The sequence below is a fragment of the Apodemus sylvaticus genome, chromosome 5 (assembly GCF_947179515.1).
Source record: "Apodemus sylvaticus chromosome 5, mApoSyl1.1, whole genome shotgun sequence".
Taxonomy (NCBI): Eukaryota; Metazoa; Chordata; class Mammalia; order Rodentia; family Muridae; genus Apodemus; species Apodemus sylvaticus.
Window position 1 is genome coordinate 415796 of NC_067476.1, and position 19175 is coordinate 434970.

Here is a 19175-nt window from a genome sequence, read left to right on the forward strand (position 1 = left end):
AGGGGTAAGGGGAAAAAAAGGACTGAATATAGGTGGACCAATTTCTTCTAAGATAAGAAGCAGGGAAGAACAGTCCAAACACTGGATGTTCACCACCAGTATGATAAGAAAGGGGGAACATGTAAAAAATAAATGCAAATTTCTGTCTCTGTCTCTCTCTGTGTGTCTCTCATATGTGTGTGTGTGTGTGTGTGTGTGTGTGTGTGCATCAATCACACATATGGACTCAGAGGACAAAGGAGGACATCAGGTGTCCTCTTCACAGGGAAGGAAGGTCTCTCTGATCTAGGAGCCTGTCAATTCCCCCAGGCTAGATGACCAGCAAGCTCCCAGGAACCATGTGACTCTAACATCCAAGGCTGGGCTTACATGAACAGCCAGGCACAGCTTTTACACAGGTGCTGAGGATTCGATCTCAGGTCCTTGTGCTTGCAAAGCACATATTCGTATCAACTGGGCCATCTCCCCAGCCCCGAGCTGTGATAAATCTTGCCCATCTCTTTTAGCTTAGAGATATCACTGAAAGTAGAAACATTTTCAAGACCTTTTAAAAGTCCCTAAAACATATACCTATTTTAAACTTCAGATAAAACATACTGAACTTTGCAAACCCCTTTCCAAAGAGACTAAATCATATAACTCCTAAACAAAAAACAAACAAACCAAAAAACCAACAACCTGTTTTTGCTAGACTAGACTAAAAGCAAAGACCTTATGTGCTGTGAGCACATTTATCACAAACCACTTCCCATGCTTTAAAATTGAAATATATAGTTGTCTTAAATGTTAATTTTTTAAATAAAAATTTCTGAATATAGAGTACAACAAACCTTGAGAGAGCAATTATACAGACTCAATAACCACCAACACTTTCCCACACCTAGTTTTTCCACATTCACATTTTCTGAACTGGAATGTCTTCAAACAAAATGAGATCTCAAGCCATTTTATCACTAAATACTTCATCAGTCATGTCAAAATAAGGAGCTACCTTATTATTTAACCACAGTAACATCAAGGCCCCAACAGAATTAACCAGATGATATTCAATGTTTCTGGAAAGTTCTCCAAATATCTAAAATAATATCTTGCTGTGGGTGTATTTGAAACATTATATGCCATTACTGTGTCTCTTACATCTTCCTTATTTCTCTTTCACTCTAGAAGTACTAGAACATTCCATTCCCATCTCTTTTCTACATTACCAGGTAATTAAGATAGTGAGTCTGTTTATTATTTGTTCTGTTTGTTGTTGTTGTTGCTGTTGGAACAAGATTTCACCCTGTAGCCCAAGCTACCTTGGGGCTCACCATGTAGCTCAGGCTGTCCTCAAACTCACAGTCCTCTTGCCTCAACCTTTGTCTTAGTTAGGGTCTCATTGCTGTCCAGAGACACTATGTTCAAGGTATTATTATTATTAAAAAAACAAAAACTAAAAACATATAATGGGGACAGTTTCGGAGGTTCAGTCCATTATCACCATGCAGGGAAGCGTGGCGGCCTACAGGACAGACACAGTGCTGAAGAGGGAGCTGAGATTTCTACGTCTGGACCTGAAGGCAGCCAGGAAGAGACTCTCACTTCAACACTGGGCAGAGTTTGATTATAGGACCTCAAAGCCCATCCCCATGGTAATATACTTCCTCCAACAAGGTCACACCTACTCCAACAAGGATGCACCTCCTAATAGTGTCACTCCTTGTGGGCCAGGCATCCCAACACACATGAGTCCATGAGGGCCAAACCTCTTCACACTGCTACAACCAGATGCACAGCACACCTAATCTACTGATCTTGAAGAGCTTGTCTACCCTAGTTAGCTTGGGATTGTTTGTGTGCTTGTTTTGCTTGTTTTTGGTAGTGATATGGGCAATCCTCAGTTTTTCAATGTATAGTTGTGTAATTATTTTATAATCTAGTGTATTTTCTATTGCTGTGGTAAACACCTTGAGCAACCTTGGAAGGAAATGTTTATTTGACAAGTTACAGCCAAGACAGGAACCGGGGAGAGGGCGGCAGGAACTGAAGCAGAGATTGGGTGGCAATACTGCCTAGTGGTTTGCTCAATTGCTTTCTTACATGGCCCAGGGACAGCACCACACACAGGTGTCTGGGCCCTCTCACACGAATCCTCAGTCAAGAAAATGTCCCCACACGTGCCCACAGGCCAGTCAATTCCTCATCAGAGGCTCCCTCTTCCCAGTGGCTCTAGTTTGTATCAAATTTGAAAGAAAAAAACAAGGGAACACAGTCACACTGCATTTGGTGACAAGGCCCTCCCTTAAGCTGACACCCTCATGGACTGAGATGTTCAGAGCAGAGTCCCTTGACAGATGCAACTATGAAACCAGCGAGCGAACAGTCTGAGTGGGCTCTCTGCCCTGGTCTTCCTTTGGACCCTCCATGGAGGGATGAAGTAAGGTTTCAGCCCGAAGAGAGCTTCTCTGCAGGGGAGATTTAGGCATCAGTCCAAGAAGATCTGGAAAGCCCAGATAGTAGGCTCAGCAAAGAGGAGGCCAGGGCTGTCACAGGGCTCTGCTGGGAAAGAACAAAGGCTGTTTGTTTAAGGCGGGGGTGGGGGGTATTAAAATAGCATTTACGGTTCCAGAAGAGGAAGCTCCTGTCACGGACACATCAGACTTGTCCAGGCTTACCTTCAGAGGCTTAGACATTCTCCTCGGAAAGCCATGTGGCAAGAAACAGCCTGGGGTGCTCCCAGCCCCTGGCTCCTGGCTCTTCAGCCCCATTCCTTTCTTCATGTTTACACACAGAGAGCCCAGGATCTGTAGATTAGAAGCAGTAATGAGGATGGTGTTTATGCAGAACCGTGTTCCAGGCAGCTCAGAGCCCTTGGCAGGATGCGTTGCTGGCACTGCCTGACTCTTAGAGCTGGCAGGGGTCTCTGTCTACACCAAGCAGCCCAATGGCACTTATCTATGCCTATGCTGGTACACTGTGCGCACCTCGTCAGGATCGTGACTTTCACTACTTTGCCCTCTAGATCTCTCCCCTTCCTTTCCTTCTTTTCCCTTCATTTTTGTCACTAGGTCTCCTAAGTGACCCAGGCTGGCCTTGTGATCTTCCTGCCTAAAATTCAGGGAGTAACAGGCATGATCCATCGCTTCTGGACTATTTTTGGAAATCCAGCTTTTCTATCTCAATCCAGATGACCCCTGTCTAGTTTGCTTTCCACACCAAGACCAGAACCTGTGGAGGAAGGGGTTTGTTTCATCTTATAACTTAGAGTTTGACAAGGAGGTAAGTCCGGGCAAGAATTCAAAGCAGGAACCCGGAGACAAGAACTAAAACAGAGGCCATGGAGGGATGCTGCTTACTGGCTTGCTCTCCATTGCTCATCCTGCTTTCTTATATACCCACGACCACCTGTCTAGGGGTGGTCTGGGCCCCTCCACATCCATCAGGAGTCAAGAAAAGGTCCCCACGGACTTGCTTATAGGCAATCTGATGAAGGCATTTTCTCAGTTGGAGTTCTCTTTTCCCTGATGATTCTAGGTTGTGTCAAGATAACAAATGGGACAAATCCAAACATAAAGAAATCCCTGGAGTAGTTAAAATTAAATTCCAGGTCTGCATCCTTACTGTCACTGATGGCCATGTCTGGGTCGGTGGTTCTATTACAGCTAGGGTCTGTGTTGATGCCCATGGCCCACGTTACCACTGCAGGCCATGTGGATGGTCATGGTCTGTGCTGCTGCCTAAACCCAGGTTTATGTCCTTGGCCTGCACTGCTGCAGGGAGCTGTGACAGTGTCCACGTTGTGTGCAGTGGCAGAGGGCCAAACTGACATCCATGGTCTGTATTGCCACAGCAGACTACGTTGGGGTCAGCAGCTAGGGACCATCTGGATGTCCGAGGTCCACACTGTCACCAGAAACCATATGTAACTCCGTGGCCCATGCCCCAACTGACTGTGCAGTCAAGGAATAGACGACTGCAGAGTCATAGTTGAGAAAGAGGAAGAGGCTTCTGGTGCAACCCCTACCCCCTGCCTCCACCCTCCCAAAAAACAACAACATAGACAGAAAGCCACTAAAGAGAACTCTTAAAAATTGTGATAAGGCCGGGTGGTGGTGGCACATGCCTTTAATCCCAGCACAGGGAGGCGGAGGCAGGCGGATTTCAGAGTTCGAGGCCAACCTGGTCTACAGAGTGAGTTCCAGGAGAGCCAGGGCTACACAGAGAAACCCTGACTCAAAAAAACCAAAATCAAAAAAAAAGTTGTGATACGGATGCTGAAGCATAGCTCTCCATGACTGATGGCTTCTGGCAGGTGTGCAGGTGAGGAAGAACTCAGTTTTTAATGAGAGTCTGACCATGCTCCAGTGAGTATATGGGCAACATAAATTCTTCTTCTTCTTCTTCTTCTTCTTCTTCTTCTTCTTCTTCTTCTTCTTCTTCTTCTTCTTCTTCTTCTTCTTCTTCTTCTTCTTCTTCTTCTTCCTCCTCCTCCTCCTTCTCCCTCTCCCCCTCCCTTCCCCTCCTCCTCCTCCTTCTCCTCCTACTCCTCTTCTTCCCTCTTTCTCTTCTTCTTCCTCTTTCTCTCTCTCCTCTTCTTTCTCTTTCTCCTTCTCCCTTTCTTCCTCTTCTTTGGGGGGGGGCAGGTCCCAAGGGTGGAGGACAGATCTAGGAGGACTGAGAAGTGAGGGTGCTCGGGGTTCATGATGTAAAATTCCCAAATAATCAGCAAAAATATGATTAAAATCTGAAATTCTGAGGAAGGCTAGTTGGAGACATTTATGAGACCTCTGCTCAAATCTGTGTGCACACACTGCAGTTCTGAAGAGCAAACATTAGCTGGGTCTACTTGGTGCACAAAGAGAGTACCCATGCCTTCTGGTGCAACCCCTACCCCCTGCCTCCATCCTCCCAAAAAATAACACCATAGACAGAAAGCCACTAAAGGGAACTCTTAAGAGTTGTGATAAGGACGCTGAAGTGTAGATCTCCATAACTGATGGTTTTCGCTGGTGTGCAGGTGATGAGCACATCCACCCCTAATCACCTTAAGAAAAAAATAGTATATCCAGGGCTGGTGATATAGCTCCGCGGGAGAACACTTGCCTAGCACGCAGGAACCCTTTGGTTCCACTCCAGAATTGCATAGTAGGGTGTATATTTCAGGGACACTGTAAACCCAGCACTCAGGAAGCAGAGCAGAAGGGTTAAACTTTGAGGACATCTTTGTCTACATCCATAGCAAGTTCAAAGTCAGCCTAGGATACAGGAGACCTATGCAAAAGAAAAGAAAGATGGAAGGAAGAGAGGGAAGCAGAGAAAGAGGGAGGGAGAGAAGGGAGGAGAGGAGAGAGGGAGGGAAGGAGGGAGAGTGGAGGGAGGATAGAGGGAGGGAGGAATAGAGAGAGGGGGGAGATATAGAGGGAGGGAGGAAGGGAAGAAGTGAAGAAGGCAAGACATCCCAAATCTGGCATGGTGGCTCACATCTATAATCCTAACACTTGAGAAACTGAAGCAGCAGGTTTACCATGTGGTTACCATAAAAGGGGTACCATAAGTTCAAGACTAGCTTGAATTACAGAATGAGGCCCTGTTGCCAAAAGTAAAAGAAAGAAGAAAAGAGAGAGAGAAAAGAAAGAAAAAAATCACTTTCTGGTGAATTATACTTTAACAATTGATTGTCTACATTTAGATTGGTAGTCCCTTGAGGTATCAAGAAATGTAAATAATTTGGGATGTTATTTAGTGTCTTTTGTCTAGAATGTGAAAGCATTTCACAAGCATTGGCTACATTACAACTAAGTTTCCTGGTTTCCAAAGGTGAAAAAGCAGTCAGACTTGGGGGTGCAATTCTCACTTCATCTACAATTTTCATAAGGGCTCTGGGCAAGTGGCTCCTCCTCCTGGCTCTGTTTTTGAATTGCACATAACTGTCAGCTGAACGTTTTAAGACTCTCCCACCCTCTCCCATAAGTATCTTCCAGACAGGTGGATTTCAGATGTCAAGGTAACTATAACAGATGGGTTTCTGCCTAGTGATAGCAAGGAGAATGCTGTTTGTCATGCACAGAAAAGCTCCTGGCTGAGGGAGTGCCATGATCACCAGGGGATCTGCCCTACTTGACAGTCTAGGAATACCAATGTCTACAAGTCGAGGCAAAGCAAGATGAAGTTCAGTGTTCAGGTTGTCTATCCCATGAATGACAGGAATAATGAGAGCATCTCAGAACTATGGAAGAACAGAGAGAAACAGCTGGGACAGGGTTGGCCAGGGCCCCACCTGCACTTAGGATCTGGGCAATGCCACAGCACTCTATGCCAGGGAAGAGCCAGTCACCCAGGGGTGCTGATACAGGCTTGCATGCACACAGGAGAGACAAGCCAGAGACAGCAGAACCAACTAACACCAGAGATAACCAGATGACGAAAAGGCAAATGTAGGAACATTATCCACAGAAATCAAGGTGACATGACACCATCCGAACATAATTCTCCCACAACAGAAAGTCTTGGATACCCCAACACACCAGAAAAGCAAGAATTGGATTTAAAATCACGGCTCATGATGCTGACAGAGGGCTTCAAGAAGGACATAAATAACCCCCTTGAAGCAATCCCACTAAAATCAAGGACTAGACAAAAGGGATACAAATTGGAAAGGAAGAAGTCAAACTATCACTATTTGCAGATGATATGATAAGATACTTAAGTGACCCAAAAAACTCCACCAGAGAATACCTACAGCTGATAAACAACTTCAGCAAAGTGTTTTTAAATTAACAGCAAAGGATATTAAATTAACTCAAGCAAATCAGTAGCCTTCCTATACTTAAAGGATAAACAGGCTAAGAAAGAAATCCCCATCAAAATCCCAACTCAATTCTTCATAGACTTAGAAAGAGCAATTCTCAAATTCATCTGGAATAACAAAAAAAACCCAGGATATCTAAAACTATCCTCAACAGTAACAGAATTTCTGGGGGAATCAGTATCCCTGACCTCAAGCAGTACTACAGAGCAATTGAGTTAAAAACTACATGGTATTGGTACAGTGACAGGCAAGTAGATCAGTGGAATTTAATTGAAGACCCAGAAATGAACCCACAGAATTATGGTCCCTTGATCTTTGACAAGAGAACTACAATCATCCAGTGGAAACAAAGATAGCCTTTTCAACAAATGGTGCTGGTTCGACTGGAGGTCAGCATGCAAAAGAATGCAAATTGATCCATTCTTATTTCCTTGTACTAAGCTCAAGTCCAAGTGGATCAAGAACCTCCACATAAATCCAGACACACTGAAACTAATAAAAAAGGAACCAGGGAAGACCCTTAGGACATGGGCACGGGGGAAATTTTCCACAACAGAACACCAATAGCTTGTGCTCTAAGATCAAGAATTGACAAATGGACTTCATAAAATTACAAAGTTTCTGTAAAGCAAAGGACATTGTCAAAAGGACAAAACGGCAAACAACAACCTGGGAAAAGATCTTTACCAACACTACATCTGACAGAGGGCTTATATCCAAGATCTACAAAGAACTCAAGAAGGTAGACTATAGAGAGCTAAACACCCCCCTTAAAAATGGGGAACCGAGCTCAAGAAGGAATTTCCACCTGAAGAATATTGAATGGTGAGAAGCGCCTAAAGAAATGTTCAACATCCTTAGTCATCAGGGAAATACAAATCAAAACAACCCTGAGATTTCATGTCACAACAGTCACAATGGCTAAGATCAAAAACTCAGGAGAAAACAGGTGCTGGCGAGGATGTGGAGAAAGAGGAACACTTCTCCACTGCTTGTGGGATTGCAAGCAGGTACTACCACTCTGGAAATCAGTCTGGAGGTTCCTCAGAAAACAGCAAATGATACTTCCGGAGGACCCTGCTACACCACTCCTGGGCATATACCCAGAGGATTCCCCAGCATGTAATAAGGATACATGCTCCACTATGTTCATAGCAGTCCTATGTATAATAGCCAGAAGTGGGAAAGAACCCAGATGTCCCTCAAATGAGGAATGGATACAGAAAATGTGGTATATATATACAAAATGGACTACTATTCAGCCATTAGAAATAATGAATTCATGAAATTCTTAGTCAAATGGATGGAGCTGGAGAACATCATCCTAAGTGAGGTAACCCTGTCAGAAAAGAATACTCGTGGTATGCACTCACTGATAAGTGGATATTAGCCTAGAAGCTTGGAATACCCAAGGCACAATTCACATATCAAATGATGCCCAAGGAGAAGGAAGGGGTGGCCCCTGGTCCAGGAAAGGCTCAGTAGAGCAATGTAGGAGAATACCAGGACAGGGACTTAGGAAGTGGTAGATTGGGGAACAGGGGGAGGGAAGAGGGTTCATGGGACTTTCAGGGAGGGGGCATCCAGGAGAGGGAAATCACTTGGAATGTAAATAAAGAATATATGGAATAAAAAGAAATACAGGTAAACAGGTTGAAGTCCTTAAAGACTTATAGGAAAGCACAACCTCTAAAAATAGAGGGAGTAACAATAAAAAAATCACAAAAGTAAACAACTCTGGACATAGAGAACATAGGAAATAGATCAAGAGTCATAGATGCAATCATTACCATCAGAATATAAGAGATAGAGGAGAGAATCTCAGGTTCAGAAGACACCATAGAAAACATTGACACCAAAGTCAAAAAAAAAAAAAAAAGGCAAAATGTTAAAAGCTCCTAACCCCAAGCATCCAGGAAATTCAGGACACAATGCAAAGACCAAACCTAAGGATGTTGGGTATAGAAGAGAGTAAAGATTTCCAGTCTTAAGGCCAGTAAATATCTTCAACAAAATTATAGAAGAAAACTTCCCTAACCCAAAGAAAGAGATGCCCATGAACATACAAGAAGACTACAGAACTTCAAATAGACTGGACCAGAACAGAAAATCCTCCAGTCACATAACAGTCAAAACACCAAATACACTAAACACAGAAAGAACATTAAAAGCATTAACAGAAAATGTCAAGAAAATATAAAGGCAGACCTATCACAATTACACAAGAGTTCTCAACAGAAACTATGAAAGCATCAAGATCCTGGGCAGATGTCATACACACCCTAAGAGAATATAAATTCCCATGTAGGCAACTGTAACTAGCAAGACTCTCAAATACCATAGAGAGGCCACACCCTGGGAGGTCTTCAAAATCTACATCCACAGGGTATTGACCAGCCCCTTCTGCTCCTATTGGATCCATGTCACATGCAGATCCATCCACTTGCCCCACTAGACCCAATCTGCCTATGTCACCCTGACCCCGTGAGCCCTGGGCCAGCCACTAGGCTGGTTTTCCTTGATTCTGATTCTAAATATCTTCTTATAACTGAAATACTTTGCTTCACCACTGGAAGCTTAACAACCTACCCTAATTGCCATGAACTCAGTGATGCTTTCAATATAAATTAGCTATCCTAGCAGCCTTGAACAAATCTCAGAAATGAATCTGAAACCAAATCATCCCTGTTGTTATGGTTCCTTACAAAACAGGGTGCTTTATTCTGGATTATAATGGGGGTCAAATGCAAGAACAATCTGACCCTGTCAATAAGAACAAGAATGGGGCTAGATATTTTATATAACTAGACTCATTAATATATATTCATCTCAACATTATTTGAGAAACCAATAGGAATAATTTTGAAACATTCAAAAAAGCATGGTGAATTAAGACTTCATTCAAATTCAAAGAGTATGCCACATATTCTGTATTGCCTGTGAAGAATGGAAAATGCTTTACCAAATGTTTGCAACATTTCTGACAGAAGTGTTCCTCGGATGTTTTTCTTGAGAGATATGATGCAGAGAAAGTGGATATTTTGGCAAAACACATGACACTATAAAAATAGTGATTTCCCTAATCTCATATATGCCATGGGAAGGGAGGTGAGGAAGAGCACAGCAGTATAGACACTTAACTTGCAGGAGAGTTTTAAAATTTAGGCACTCTAGAAGATGAACATTAATTGTGAACTTATGATAATGGAAAAGAAGGAGAGGAGACCATTTCCCCAACAGAAAGCAAGTCATGGGAATCATTTATGGAAGTCCCAAAATTATGAATCACTAGGAAACATATCATGTGTACTATGTTTGTCCCCTCTTTCTAATGTAGAACCGTAAGGAGCATGCAGGCTTTTCTTTCCAATCTGATGGTTATATTATGAAGATTTATTTGATGTACACATATTTATGACAATTGTAAGATTAAACAAGAGTAAGAATGCCACACATCCTGTAATACTTCTTTAGTCTGTTGAATTAATTTATCTTCCCTTATAAGTATCCAGAATATCTTGTGATGATTCAAGGAAATATCATTCTTCAAGTTTCACTTAACATCAAAATCACAACTCCTGATAACAAAGGACTTTGAATATTTTTAAGTGTTTCTTTGCCTTTCAAGATTCTTCTGTTGTAAATTCTCTGTTTTGCTCTGTACCACATTTTTAAATTAGGTTATCTGGGTTTTTGAAGATTAACTTGTTGAGTTCTCTATATATTTTAGATATTAGCCTCCAGTGGATGTACAGTTAGTGAAGATTTTTTCCCAATCCTTAGATGCCTAGTTGTGCTAATGATGCCACATTTTGTCTTACAGAATCATTTCAGTTTCATTAGGTCCCATTTATCAATTGTTGATTTTAGACCCTGAGCCATTGGTGTTCTGTTCTGGAATTTTCCCCCTGTGCAAGTGCAAGTGAGTTTGAAACTCTTTTACAAGTTCTCTTCTATTAGACTCAGTGTATCTGGTTTGATATTGAGGAACACCATCCACTTGGACTTGAGATTTTTGCAAGGTGATAAGTATGGATATATATTTGGTCTCCTAAATACAGACTATAAGTTGGACCAGCACTAGTTATTGTAGATTCTTTCTTTTTTCCACTGTATTTTTTTTGTTTCTTTATCAAAGATCAAGTGTCCATAAGTCTAAGAGTTTTCTCTTCATATTGATTCTTCAATTTGTCTTTAATTTTATTCTATTGATTTCTCAGTCCCTGTAACAATACCATGTGATTAATATCACTATTGGTTTTAGCAAGCATAAAACAAAATGACCCTGAGATTCTACCACATTTCAATCAGAATGGCTAAGATCCACAATTCAAGTGACAGCACTTGCTTGGAAAGATGTGAAGAAAGAGGAACACTTGTCCATTGCTGGTGGGGTTGCAAACCAGCACAACTACTCTGGAAATCAATCTGGTGATTCTTCAGAAAATTAGAAATAGTTCTACCTGATGACCCAGCTATACCACTTTTGAGAACATACCCAAAGGACTCCCCACCACACTACTAGGACACATACTGCATCATGTTCATAGCAGGCCTATTTGTAATAGCCAGAAGCTAGAAACAACACAAATTTCCTTCAACTAAAGAATGGATTCAGAAAACATAGTTCATTTACACATTGGTGTACTATTAATAAAAATGATGACATTCATGAATTTGGCATACAAATGAATGGAATTAGAAAATATACTAAATTAGTTAACTCAGACCCAAAAGGACATGCATGCTATCCATAGGTGGATATTAGCCAAAAAGTACAGTTTCAGCCTACAGAATTAGGTTGTAACAAGCATAAATGCCCAAATGAGGAGGCTTCGATCCCACATGGAAGCAGGAAGGAAATACTCACAGGAGGTAAAGGGAGGCAAGGATCGAGGTGGGGGTAAACATAAACAGGTATGCAAGAAGTGTCTGGAGAGAAGCCTAGAGAATCAAGGCAAGGAATGAAAATAAGGGGAGTGAGAGGTGTGAGGACCCTGTAGAAAGTTCCAGAGTTCCTGGAAGTTAAACATTCTCAGCACTTATTGGGGGCACCTAACCTTTTGGGAACTTGAAGAGTCTACCTCCAGGAGACAGACATAGACTCACATGGTGGGATAGGGTTACTAACGCAGTTAAAATACCTGACCCAGACTTTTGCCTGTTTAAAAGAATGTCAGGGACAAAAATGGAGAAGAAACTGAAGGAAAGGCAACTTTGGATCCATATCATGGGAGGCCATCAAGGGCTGACACTACCATGCTCTGATGTGTTTACAGAAAAGAGGCAGGTGCAGCTGCCCTCTGAGAGGCCCAACCAGCAGCTGACTGACACAGAAGCAGATACTTACACCCAACAATTGGACTGATGTTGGGAACACCAATGGTTTAATTAGGGAAGGATTGAAGAAGCTGGAAGGGTCTTTATGAAGATCACCATTCTCAACTAATCCAGACCCCAAGGAGCTACCAGAGCCTGAGCCACCAACCAGGAGCACAGAAAAGCTCGTCCAAGGCCCCTGGAACATATGTAGCAGGGGTCTGCCTGGTCTAATATCAGTGGGAGATGATGTGCTGAAACCTTGATGGACTTCAAGTCCCAGGAAAAGGTGAGGCCTGGTGAGGGAACCACCCTCTCTGAGGCAAGAGGGAGGAGGAATGGAATGAAGCATAAGAGGAGGACTGAGAGGGGGAAATTACTAGAATGCAAATAAATAAAATTACATAGATTAAATAATCGCAACTCCTCTAGTAATGTCGTTATGAATTTCCATAAATACCTTCACTAACAGATTGTATATTTAAATTTTCCCACAGGTTGTTTTATTCTAATACATCAGGGTAGTGCCAAGAGATCTGCAATCTAAGAGGTGCTTGGTGATGGGGATGGTGATGCAATGATACTGTCATGTTGTGAGTCTCACTCAGCTCAGGCTTTGTTCAGATCAGAATACTACTGCTGTGTGTATGTGGAAAGCCAGTGGGGATTGGGGATGCATAAGAATGAAGTATGACACACACATATGAAAATGCTACAATGAAATCCATTTGGAGTAACCTAAAAAAACATAAAAATAAAGACTTCCCTTTCCATAGATTTGTATGATCTTGCAGAACTTGCCTAGAACAGCGACCCATAGTGTAGTTGTTTGACTTTTGCCTTTTTCCTTCTTTTTGGTAAATTCATATTTAACCAGCCACTGTTACATTGCTCATTTGGGTGGCCCAGACGGGCCATCATTAAGGGGGCAATTGTCAGGGAAAATACAAAAGACCATAATTCTACAGCTGAGATAAACTCAATCTCTTATTTGTTTTCAAACTTCTGTTTTTGGTGATTTGTTCCTAGAAAACAAACTTAAAGACATAGCAACATATGTAGGATACCTCAGTGTCTAAGAATACCAGTTACAAAAAGGTACCTGTGACAGAACAAAAGGGAATATGGGGTGGAACAGAGGAACTTTGAGCCCTTCTGATCTACAAATAAAAAATACTTCTCTACTCCCAGATTCCTCCACTATCTCTCAGACTTCTCATTAAGAATCCAATCTCAAGGATCTATCTCTCTCTGCAAGGTAACTGGAGGTCTTCCTTTTCCTCCCCTTGCAAACTCTCTCTGCTGTGAGACAAGTATTGGGTGTGGCTACACTTGTGAACCCATGTCTTCCTGATTTGCTTGTCCCCAACCCTGTGCTGAATTGAGTGAGGTAAGCTGTAGATAGGATACCTGGAGACAATATCATCCTCTCACCTCCACACAACATTCTGAATTAGTCAACAAAGTTCCTTGTCTAACATGAAGAAGAGTGCTGCAGAGATGAGTCACCAGTTAGGAGCATTCACTCTTCTTCCAGAGGTCCTGAGTTCAGTTGCCAGAAACCAGGGACTAGCTCACCACCACCTGAAATGGAGATCTGATGCTCTCTTCTGATATGTCTGAAAACTGTGATGTGTACACCTATATATAAAATAAATAAATAAATAAATAAATAAATAAATAAATAAATATTTAAAAAAAATTAAATGAAGACAAATGAAAATAAGCTGGCTAGGGTGGTAGAGTTCACAGAGTAGCCATGGGAATACAGAGAACCAAGAATACAGAACTGATGATTTGCACCACTGCCCCACACAGTCTGACAAGATCCCTATATAAAATGACAACACAAGCATGTTTTTGGATCATGTGTGTGCATCATTTTTGGAAGAAAAGATGACTCACAACAGAATGCATAAATCCCAAAGATGTCTGCCTAAAATCTATGTACAAATTTGCAACAGCAAAACTATGACGTTTAAGGTTTTAGACCCACTCTCACTATACTAACTCAAAAAGAGAAACTCCAAGTGTCTTAGTGTAATGTGTCCAATCAGAATAAACAGTATCCTGATATTTTCCAATTAAAATTGAGGCATTGTGTGACTGAGACACTCAAGTATTAGTTCCAGATGAGAAAAATATATGAAAGACTTTGTGAGAGACATAAGAAAATAAGTAAAATATGTCCATGAACTTCATAAAGTTTTATCTAATATTTTTCATGCTAAAGAGTGTGGTCTCTCTGGTTATCATGTCATCTAGCTCAAAGTGCTCTACTATTAGCCTAAGCCGTAGATGGCTGGAGACAGGAATGTCTCACCAACAGCTTATCTAACATATGCTCCATGATGATTGACTATGTGGTTTATATATGAAATAAAAGAAAGCAAAGCAAGCAGGTATGAGGCACTGGCCTGAGGCAACAAACAGTCCCATGCAAGTGTGCCCTTAGGGCCCAAGAACTAGAATAGTAATTAGACTTAGAATTCAGAATAGACAGGTGCTCCACTGGCAATGCACCTGGCCAGCTGTTGGTTCATAAGTAAATTAAATCAACATTTTGTTCAAAGTCAGTATTACCTTAAGAAACAACTTATAGTTTTTGGCTATTGGGGGTTTGGCATATTTGAATGAAATATTTAGAGTAATAGTTGACAGACTGAACAGATATTTGAAAAGCACAGAATTAAAGAAATTATTTTAATTTAATAAATGCTTGGTGTATAACAACAATCCCAAATCCCAAAGCATGATCAGAAGACTGATACTGAAAGACAGTGGATTTGAGAATACACTGAACAAGGTCCTTGGTCAAAAGCAAACAAATGTATCAATGTAGACATGAATGTTTTGCAAGGATGTGAGTCACTGCAGTTGTGGGGGACCTATGAGGTCCTGAGTCTGGTTATAGCCTCAAGCACAAAAGGGTATTGTTGATTGTCACAGCAATTTAAGTTATGCCTATTTGAAGTACTACTTGATCAAAACATGAAGTGAGCCAATTTTACATTAGATGTAACTGTAGAACATTTTTAAGACTTGATCTCAGAGAAGGAAGGGTAACTCAGGAATGGAGCTTGTTTAAATTTTGCAGGAATCCACATATTTCATTGCAGAACAAAAGGGAAAAAACTGTAGTTATTAAAAAGAATTTTACATGCTAAATATAAATATAACTTACAATATTAGCCATAAAACTCACAAACTTGCTAAGGATAATTTTATTATTTATCTACAAACTCTAAAAATAACAAATATAGTATAGGCTTAGCTACATAGAGTTGAGTATGTAAACCAGAATTTGAAATTTGCAAGTGAACATGAATGTCAAAGCCAATCATCACAGCACAGACACTAAGAGATAGGAATTTATCCTCTATGACAGTAATCAAAGCCATGAGTTTTCATGTTTTAGAGAAAGGTCACTTAATAAAGGTGAAAAGGAAATCTGGACATAGAGCTCTAAACTTTGATAAAAATTTCTCCTTAGATTTAGACAAAATTCAAAGAGACATTGACCATAAAAACATTCAAAGAGACACACTAAGGGCCAGAGATAATAAACTCAGTACTGGTTCCAGGCATACCATATCTTATCTGACCTTTGCATCATTTGCTATAAATTTAGACAGCTAGATGCTGTGTGTCACTATAATATTTGCATTGCTAGCTGAAATAGCCACATCCACAGAATTTTAGGACCTGTGTTATTGCGTTCTTGCTTAACCCTAAGATTTTGATGAACAACAGCTCAGTATCTTATGCAGGCCATGCAGCAGAGGTCACATTATGGAGTTGTGTCTTGCACATGGACAGAAGGACATTTTCAATCTTCCTTATGAAGTCCAGCATGATCTAACTAATCCAAGAAAACTGCAAGTGCCACAGACCTCCTTTGTCCTTGAAAATATTAAGAGAATTATCCCTTCAAAATAGCTTGGATCCCATCTTTGCTTATTTCAGAATTCAGCATGCTCCTGTAAAAGGATACATTACCCCAATTTTGCAGTAATAACTGATGAGAATTGCCTGTATTATGACATATTTAACAATTTCACATTCATTCAAGGTTTGTTTGAAGTGGACCAACTTTTATGGCTTGGAAATGCTTACACCATTGCCCTGCCTTCAAAAACATGAAAAAGTTCTAATGAAAACTCAGCTAGTTCTCTTTTTTAAAGTACACAATAATGTAAGTAATACATTTAAAGATGCAATTTCAGTGTAATGCTGTCCTAGACACCTTTTGATTTCCCCCTCTGTGTGTTTTACATTTTATACATAAAGCCAATAAAAATATGAAGCAAAGGGCTTCTCTCTACACAAATATAACCTGCTGTTCCATGTTTCTTCAGAGTTTGTTTGAGGCTAGCCTGGTCTACAGAGTGAGCTCCAGAACAGCCAGGGCTGCACAGAGAAATCCTGCCCCAAAAAACCAAACAAAGCAAAAGAAGAGGTTGTTGAAATGAACATTTTAATAGTAGCGATACACACTGAAAATAAAACTGCAACAGATTTACAATTCTTGTAATTGCACTGTTTTATTTCTGTACATAATTCCACCATCTCAACAAATATATGTATCAACATGAATATTATCTCTATTCACTGTGTCTTTACAATTAAACTATGACAGAACATACTTACTGGGTGCTCCTAAAAGCCGTGATACTTTTAGGGAAATTTCAAATAAGAAATTTTTCAAATAAATGGGATGGAGAGAAATTAATATTATTAGGGGATAATATGAAAACTTTCGGCTACTTTCCAGAAAGACTTTTTCACTTAAAATATTTTCTGAGTTACATTTTGGAAACCTTTTACTAAAGGATAATTAAGCAAGATTACTGATATATATGCTTTCTTATATATAAAAATATTTAAAACGCTTAACAATGAATTAGTTTTCTGTGTTTCTTGTGATTTTTCCTGGATGTTAAGGACTTGATGTGATTGTTGGTTTATCATTTTGCTTTGTTTAAATTTGGTATGTTTGTTCATTTGTTGGACCATTTGTTTTCTAAAGAGAGAAAATATGGATTTGCCTATGTCAGAGGAGGGGAGGAATTCTTAAAATCAACTATGCACATGCGGTTAAGAGTTTAACTTTCAATCTTTAAGTGAAAATGGTGGATATGACCCCAAAAATTGTTTATAAAACCACTAAATACTTAAGTCCCAGATAAAACAGTGTCACCTGAAAGGTAAAAATGGATATAAATAGGAATACACTTTAAGTTGTCTTAATGTGCATGCCACACCTCCTCTGTTATAGCCAGAGGACAACACTAAAGAGGTTCACTCCTCATACTACATGGGGTCCAGGGAATGAACATTGTGTTCAAATGGTGGCAAGAACCACTACCCACTGTGTCTTGTCAACAAACATTCAGGTTTTGTTGGAAATATCATTCAAGATCCAATTGGAAAGAAATTTAAAATATTCCAAATATGTTCTATTTACTGACTCAGGTTAACAAAGGAGCATATCTGAAAAATGAGAATTTTGTGTCAGCTATCCACTTCAGTGGTTCATCAAACTTAAAATACAATACTATCAGGAACCTGAAACACTTAGAGAGACAAAAGCATAACTAACTTTATTAAGCTATCCCACCAAGCTCTCCTTCTTGAATGTGGACTTAAATCGTGGCCCCTATGCTGTTGAACCCAAAGATATTCTGAAGACTGCTGTCACTGGTTCCCTCTGAGACAGATCTGTGCTGAGTGTGGATGTGTGACAGCCTGTTCATCCTTCTCTCAGAGGAAAGCCTGGACTTGGTGTTCTGTAACTCCACAATACTCCTGTAAATACTGCAGAGGAAAACATTTCATGTCAAATACTTTTCCTAAATGACTCCCAAAATTGTATTTTGACAATTGCTGTAAGAAGAAATGTGATTTCTGTTTACACATTCTTTTACCGGTCAAAATATTTCAGAGAATGACTACTATAATAATTGAAAGTTTAAATTACTATAATTACTTCAGACAATTCAAAGGTGATTTGTTTTTCCCAGGAGGCATATACTTTTATTATATATTGGCATAATATTGAATGATTAATTTTGGTGTTCATAGATGTACAGAAAATTTTAGAAAACTTAACATGATTATTCCATTTATCACTTTTTTTTTGGTTTTTTGAGACAGGGTTTCTCTGCATAGCCCTGGATGTCCTGGAACTCACTCTGTAGACCAGGCTGGCCTCAAACTTAGAAATCTACCTGCCTCTGCCTCCCAGAGTGCTACCTGGGCACTACCTGGCGATTATTCTATTTATAATTTAAGTGTATAACAATGATATGTGATACATAACTTTATTTTTTTTATTAAAAAGCATTACAATCTGATCATAATTTTCACCTCTGTCAAATTCTCCAAGGTTTTACCCCCTCCCTACAAACCCAACTCCATGCCTTTTCTTTGTATTTCTTTGTGACTGGCAAGAAGCAAAAGAGACCAAGAAGCACACACACACACATATTCACAAAATCAGAAATCAAAAAATACAGGCAAAAATCAATAAGACAAAAAATGTCTAAACATCCTGAGCAGCCTCATATTCCAGGTGGACCTCCACTCTCCTTCTCCTTGTCTGCCCATCTTCTTCTGCTGAGCCTGAAACACACAGGTAAGCTTCCAGTCCCCAACCCATCTTCCCTGCTTTCTGAGTCCTCTGTAGCAAGCCCAGCTGCTCTGAGCAGCCAGATGTCCCAGGGGAACCTCCATTCTCCCCCTATTCTCTCTTTCAACCTTCAATAGGTCTGCAGCTACTTAACCACAGAGACCTTCAGATCTATTACCACACAATCTAAGGATATCGTTCAGAGGCCTGCCATAGGAGGATCATTGTATTTAAGATCCCCCCCGCCATACCTACTATAAAAGATACATCAAAGGACCAAAGTCATACAGATGGAAACACGTCCTAAAAAGAACATAATTTAAAAAGTCAGGCCAATATGACACCTTCGGAGCACAGATAAACTTCTAGAGCAAGCCTAGGATATCTTATTACAACTTAAGCACAAGAAAATGGCCTTTCATTCAATCTTATAGAAAT

The 19175-nt window shown here is 40.4% G+C and overlaps 1 protein-coding gene across 1 annotated transcript in view; it reads right to left on the reverse strand.

Moving 5' to 3' along the window:
• Nucleotides 1-16631: 16631 nt before the first annotated feature.
• LOC127686448 (ankyrin repeat domain-containing protein 26-like) overlaps nt 16632-19175 on the reverse strand; it is a 47147-nt gene continuing 44603 nt past the window's right edge. The window contains exon 13 of the mRNA XM_052184666.1: nt 16632-17923. Coding sequence (XP_052040626.1) covers nt 17752-17923 — 172 coding nt within the window. The 3' untranslated portion in view covers nt 16632-17751. The remainder of the gene's footprint in view (nt 17924-19175) is intronic.